General features: G+C 48.4%; 1 protein-coding gene across 1 annotated transcript; it reads left to right on the top strand.

Annotated features, from left to right (window-relative positions):
* Window positions 1-654: 654 nt before the first annotated feature.
* On the top strand, window positions 655-6,593 carry CHCHD7 (coiled-coil-helix-coiled-coil-helix domain containing 7). The gene is made up of 4 exons (XM_082858405.1): window positions 655-712; window positions 3,585-3,654; window positions 5,241-5,339; window positions 6,082-6,593. Exons 2-4 carry the CDS (start codon window positions 3,601-3,603, stop codon window positions 6,184-6,186), a joined length of 258 nt encoding a protein of 85 aa, XP_082714531.1. The 5' UTR covers window positions 655-712; window positions 3,585-3,600; the 3' UTR covers window positions 6,187-6,593.
* Window positions 6,594-7,016: the final 423 nt, after the last annotated feature.

Consider the following 7,016-nt stretch of genomic DNA (forward strand, 5'->3'; position numbering starts at 1 on the left):
GAACTCACCGCGGGGCTTTAACATCCTCCCTCCGGCCCGTCCGCCGCCTTTACACCGCCCGCGGAATTTCTAATAATTTTTTTCTCATATTTCGGGCTGGACGCGGCGGGCCTGGAAATTGTTTCCTTACGCCTCTTTCCAGCAGCCATTGTAGTGTATGCGCTGCCCCTGCAGCCCAACTTGCAGCTGCCGCCGCCGCCGCCGCCGCCGCCGCCGACGTCGCGCCCACCGCTGCCTCCCCCGGCCCGCTCGGCCGCCGCCCCCGCCTCCCGCCGGCCCGCCCCCTGCCCCCGCCCGCCGCTGCGCCCGCCCCCCCCGCAAGCTCCTCCCCGGGGTCGACCACTGGACGCCGCCGCCGCCGCAGCTGGGCCCGCCGATTGGCCTGCCCCGCCGCCCGTCAAGCCGAAGTGTTAAGAGGCGGGCCGCGGCGCGGGGGGGTCGCGAGGGGCGGGGCCGCGCGCGCCGCCCCGCCCACTCCTCCCGCCTCGGCCCTCCTCCCGCCGGCTGGGGGCGGGGCGAGGCCCGTCCGCCCCCGCCGCGCCAGGCCCCGCTCAGCTGTCAGTCAGGCGGCGGCGCGCCCCGATTGGGCCGGCGGCCGCCGGGGAGCGGGGGCAGCACGTTGGGATGCGCGCTACTTAAGGTCCCGCTGCGTGAGCCATTGACGTGTTTGGAGCTGGAGACGGCCTGGGCGCTGGTGAAGCGGCAGCCCGAGGTGAGTAGTTCCCCGCCCTTCCCTTTGCGGCGGCTGCCGGGCTGCGGGAAGAGACTGGCGCGCCTGGGCCGCCGCGGAGCCCGCATCCGCTTTTCCGGCGTGACGCCGCTTCCACCAGGCCTCGCCTGGGCGCGGGCCCCTTCCCGTCACATCCTCCCCGCAACACGGGTCTTCTCGGGCCGGGGACGAGGAAGTTGCCCCCTGCCTGGGCACCCCCGGCCCTTCCTTCACCCTTCCTTCACCCTTTTTCCCAGCCTTTGGAGCGTAAATGCCTAGCCCTGCCCCCAGTTCCCTGCGTTTTCCTCTCCCCCTGCTCTTCTGGGCGCCGTCGAAGGTGAAGGTCGGGGCAAGGTGGGTTCACCTGCGCCCGCCGTCGGGGGGCCGGGCAGCTCGTTGGAGGTAGCGGGGCCTGGGGCTCGCCTGGCTCCAGAGTCTCCGTTCGCCTTCCCCGCCCCCTCCGCAGGGCCACCGCTACTTCCTGACCCTGCCTGCCTGCACCCAGCCGTGGGTTAAAGGCTTGAGGGCCTCGCAGGACGTGTTTCGGCTTCCCGAAGGTTGCCCTGCGGTGTGGGAGGGCCGCAACCCCTGCCTGGGCAAGGACCAGCACGGGAGGGGTGGGCTGGACGGGTCAGCAGCGTTCGCGTCCCCCTTCCTTTGCAGAGCTGCTCGGAGTGGCGACCTGAACCACTGGGTGGGAAATCAAGAAATACTTTTTAAAGCAGTTTGCCCTTTGGAAAAGATTTTAGGGCTATTCCTCAAACGTGCTGTGCTTTTGCGGCCCCTCTCTCAAATCGTTGGTTTCTTTCTGACTGTCCCCTGCAAGTAGAGCTTCGTCACGTTTGTTTGGTACCTTCAGAAACTAAGTAGATAAGGCCTCGCTGGCGGAACAGTCGAACTTGACTTCAGCCCCGCTCCTCACTGTAAACTGACATTTCCTCTTCATTTCCAGTTGATACATGAGGATTCATGCAAAGAAGGTGACAGTCGGAAATCCAAACTTAGATTGACTTGTATTTAGAATCCGGAAGGGAGAGGAAATGAAAGGTGGATAAACTCCTACAGCAGACCTGATTCGGTATATGTGATGTTACCTCGGTGTTATTTGTAAAGAATTCCTGACCCATGACAATGATAAAATGCGAAGCAGAACACTTTCACAGGAGGCAGGCAACCTGAGTTCTGTCTGCGTCTGATCGTTGTTGAAATTATATCCAAGGCATATGAACAGCTAAGCAGAGTTCTTTGCTCTCACAGCATAGGACAGATGTAGAAAGGAAGGCTGTGAATTTACTTAGTGCCCTCACCTCTCATAAGAAGAAGTGAAGGCTGCAAAGGAATTGTATTCAGGAGAGGAAGAAGCTTCTACATATAGTTGAACAGCATCTTGAATTTCCTTTTTGCTAAGATGTTTCTGCTAGCTAAGTATACTCATGTATTGGTCAGTGAAGATGATAAAATAGAAAGATTACTTAGTGGGTACTGAAAAGACCCCCGAACGATTAGACTTTTTTCTATCCTTCTTTGCAGAGGTTATCTCCTTTAGCCTGGACATCGTGATCTTTCTCTTAATAGAGAAACGGGACTAGTTGACTCAAGATTCAGAATACCTTCACTTTTCAGGAGCTGGTGGGGTTTGATTGTTTTTCCTGAATGTACTTTATTTCTTTTAACATGACTGATATGTTTTGATGGTCCCATCTTGGGCAAGGAAAGTAGAAACCACTTTGTATAAAAATTCTGAGCTCTGTCTGGTTATACTGATGCAGTTTTTATTCAGTGGTGTTTTTGGTAAGTCATACTGCATTATTTGCTGGCTTCTCCTTAGACCTCTAGGTAAAAGACAGTTAAGCTAGAACACCATTCAGGAGTAAGTTCCTTAAACTTAGTGCAGAGCATTTAAAAATATTTGTGGGTGGCTTAATCGATAGTATGCCAATACGTTGAAATAAACAAAAAATTACCTTTTAGTAATTAACAGTCAGTTGATTATTTTTTTTTAGTTTTCCCTTTTAGTTCATTTCTATGACATGTCTTTGAAGATAATAGTATACCAATTTCTATTAACTTCATTATAGAGAGTAGTTGTCCTGGGATAGAGTCGACATACTTGTTATATGAGTATACAACTTGACTTGGAATCAATAATTGGCCCTTAGAGAACTGTGGTCATCTTTAATGGATAAAGGCTTCTTCAGAGCTGTATCTCTGTATACGGCTTTAGTTGGAAGATGAATGCTCTACAGTAGCATTCCCTGACTTCCTTCAACCCTGGGAAGTATCAGCTAAATAGAAGATGCCCCTGGAAGTTAAGTTTCAGATTTTCTTTTTTTAACTTTTCAGAATGTCAACTAAGTAATAACTTTGTTTTGTTTTTGTTTTTGGTATATCGGCCATCCCAGGGCCGGCCATGGAGTAGACATTCACGTACTTTAGTTAACAAATGTTTTTGCTAAAGTTAGGTTGTACTAAAGTATTCCACCCTTATTTTGTGTGCTAATCCATATATAATAAGGAAGTAATAGAGTGCACGCGGTATTCTTAGGTTTCGTTAATACATTTAATTGCTTAACCTTTAGAAATAGGAGTAAACTAAAACCAAATTTCAGCTGAACTATCTTTCGTTCTGGACATTGTAATCAAATTTCAGTAGATGCACTTTAGGAATTTAAATAAGGCCTTTGTGCTGAGGCACAAGTCAGTGCAAAGGAGAATCACATCCAAGTCTTTACTCTGAAAATACAGAGGTTATATGAGTTCCTCACTGGATAATCATTATGGCAGAATTAACTTTTCAAGTACTTGTGGAGCTGATGAGATTTACTAGCTTATATTGTCATCCACTGTGTAACTCTTCCCCAACATCTGCCTGCAGGAAGAAGACAGGTAGGATGCCCGTGGTAGCTGGAAGGCTGAGAGATCCTGACATAAATCCTTGCTTGTTGGTAAGCCAGATCGCTTTTAATTGTCGTGAGTATCGAGTTGGAAAAACAGGCTTCTTCTGATTTTGTGGGCGTCAGTTTTCTGCAGTTCTTAAATAAAGTTATTTCTGTACGAGAAATATTCCTGGCCTGTGTATCCTTATTTCACTAGAGCATTTTTAGATATTCATAATCTAGCTAACAAGGATTCATCTCTTTTAAGTTTCCTTAATTTGTATAACATCACTGTTATACTAGACAAGCATGTGTAACACAGAGGAAATTCTTGAGCCCAAACATGCAAAGATGGAAAGTAGGTATTTTTAAACCGTCACTGAAATTTATGTTTTGATAGCAACGCCTTCATCATGTCACTGAGACAGCCTGCTGAGGATGAGGGTTGAGAACTGAATTAGGCTATTTAAAGCCTGAAGGTTTTCACAAAGGTATCATGTAAACAAAACATTGTGTTGTAATGGTAAAGCTTTATTGGCATTTATTTGGTAAGATTTAGCGGTTCTTACTTGTGGCATTGTCACCCTTGAATAATGCAGTCGTTGGACTGGTGCTATGAAAATTATATTCCCAATCCTATATGCATTTTCCAAATGTACACATTCATTAAATATTTGGCTTAGAAGATTAGCTTTGCTACACATATGACATCTGTTTAACGGCTTTACTAAGTCTCTTTAGCTAGACCATGTTTCTTAGATCTGTGAAGCAAGTTACCTTCCCCTTTATTTAAAGCTTCCCTTTAGCTGGAGTCTCGGAATCATGCCTTTCACTTTGAAGTTTGTTCTCCAATCTACTTCCAGTTCAGACAGCTGAAATTTAACTCCCAAATGGCAGCTACCCTCCTTTGAACTCTTAGCCCTGTGTTGCTCCTTGTGGTTTTGAAGTGATATTAATGATAACCTATTAAAATTGCTTGCATAATTGTGTCCTTACTTGCGTAATGGAGCGAATGATAGCCGAACATGCGTTGAGATGAATGTCGTTAAGTTACCTTGCAGACCAGTCATTAGCAACTTACTTAGGTTCTCGAAACCACCTTAACTCAAACATTCAAGTCCAAGCGAGAACTTGGGGGGGCGGAGAGCTGCCCTCCGAGTCGGGAGACTGAGTTTTGCTTCCACGTACAGCAGTGATTCCCTCCCCGCGCCAGCCCGCCTCGTGTGGCTTGTGGGATCTTAGTTTCGAGACCAGGGATTGAACCCAGGCCCCGGCAGCGGAAGCACCGAGTCCTAACCACTGAGCCGCCAGGGAACTCCTTGCACCGTGATCTTGAGCACGTTGCACCTTGCCTCGGCCTCTTCGTTGACCGGTTGCTGGGTTAAGTGATCTCAGTCAGTGCTTCGACTCAAATTCCTGTGATCAGGTGTTCAGAAAACTGACGCCACTGTGAAAAGGAAGATGTGTGCTTTGAGCAGAACGAATGCTGGGATAGTTGGAAAGATAATTCTGTTCCTGTTCATTATCTGTTCGTTCAAATGAACAAAAAGGAACTATTTCACATTACCTGCTCTGGGGGGGAAGCAGCTTCAGAAGTTTGTTTTTTTTTAGATGCCATTCCACCTCTTAAATGATACCTATCTTACATATTTAAGGAATCTGATGCTTCTACCAGATGTATGGATGAATATAACTATGACAGAGAAAGGTGTTCCGCTCACTTCTTGAAGTACAAAAACTGCCGGAAGTTCTGGGTAAGCCTAGTTTGGTTACCTTTATGTTGAAACGCATCTGCTCAGCTTGAAACTGAAGCCTGAAGTTTGTCAGCACCCACAATCCTTCCTTAGTGATGGCTGTCGGAAACTTACCTTTTTGACTTTATCCTCCGTGTGCCCTTAAGGATCCTTGGGCGCTCTCGTTAGCTGCCTCACCCTCTGCCCACGTTTAAGGACGCAGCTCTGATAGAGGTGTGTCTTCCTACGTGCATAAGTGCCTGCGGCCCTAAAGCGATAGCCTTGTTACAATTGGAGTTTTCTGGAGGTGAGCGGAATAGGTGGCTGGCCCCGTCACGACACGCATCAGGCTTCCTTTTCTCTTCTTCCTTTCCCGCCATCACCCGTGGTCCCATTTTGGCGGACGTTGCCATATAATTTCTGTTTCTCTGAGCTCTGGATCCAGCTGCTTCCTGTCCCTCTGCTAGCTTACCTGTTGGTTTCATTTGGCCGTTACTCCATAGCTCCTCTCGATGGGCCTGAAGTTACAAAGTGTGTCCCCACCCCAGTTACAGTTAACATATTCCTGTGGGAACAGTCACTTCTGTTTAATTGAGAATCGTCTGAAAACAGTGTCTGGAGTCCTAGAATGCATTCTTCGTTGTTTTTTTAAACTCGGTTTTTTGCGTTTCCTTTCTGAAGACCACAATAGCAGATTACTGGCAACTGATTCGCATTTAGTACTTGACTGATTTTGGTTTTTCTTTTTTGCACATACACACAGAATTCTATCATGATCCAGAGAAGACGGGATGGAGTGAAGCCGTCTATGCCTACAGCAGCAGAGAGAGACATAATCTTGCAAGCAATGGGCAAGATGCCCTATTGAGTGTTTGCATTAAAGTGGTTTATTTAACTCAGAAGCAGATGAATATGTTTAATAAGTGGTTACGGTAACTTCTTAAGACCTTCCAGGCCTTGCCCAGACAGATCTCAGATTCCACCAGGGGAAGCCCTGTGTCCTCTGTGTTTGCTCTCAGTGCCATAACGAGAGCAGGCCGCTCTGGCTGTGCCGTGTCACCGAGTTTACAAGACTTCCTGAAGGCAGGGGAGCGTCAGGAAAGAGTCCATGAAGAGTCGAGCTTTTCCGCTGAGTTTCGAAAGAGAAGTAAGTCGGGAACGAGGAAGGACTTAATGGGGGTGAAAGGGAAGCAGTGCTTGTGATGTGAGTGACGACATGATGGAGGGAAAGCTGGAGCCACATCTGGAGAGCAGTGTGTAGACAGTTCCCCCTGGAGGGTGAGGTGGGGGACTGAGTGGTGGGGAGAAGACGGGAAGGTAAGTCCAGGGTGGCTGTGTGGTGGGCGTCTAATCCCAGTGTGTTAGATCCCTGCCCTGACTTCACTCACGTACCTCGGTTTAAAAAGGTTAGGGGAGCAGGGGAAAGGCAAGGTTGGCTGAAGTGGCGTGAAAAAGAACTGGCTGTCTTCATTGTCTTTCTTTAAGGAAAGGCTTAGTCAAAGGATTCTATAAAATCTATGAATACTGGACAACCTTGTGAAGGCGTAGTATCCTTGAACCACAGTAATGGAAAGAAAAGGTGATACTTTCAGAAGTAGGATCTCTGCTTGCAGGGTGAGGTGGACCAGGAGTTTGGGGCTCATCAAGTGATTGCAGCACCAGGTGAGACCGGAGCTCAGCTTCGTTTAATGATACGAA

The sequence above is a fragment of the Leucopleurus acutus genome, assembly GCF_964270905.1.
Source record: "Leucopleurus acutus genome assembly, chromosome: 17".
Lineage (NCBI taxonomy): Eukaryota > Metazoa > Chordata > Mammalia > Artiodactyla > Delphinidae > Leucopleurus > Leucopleurus acutus.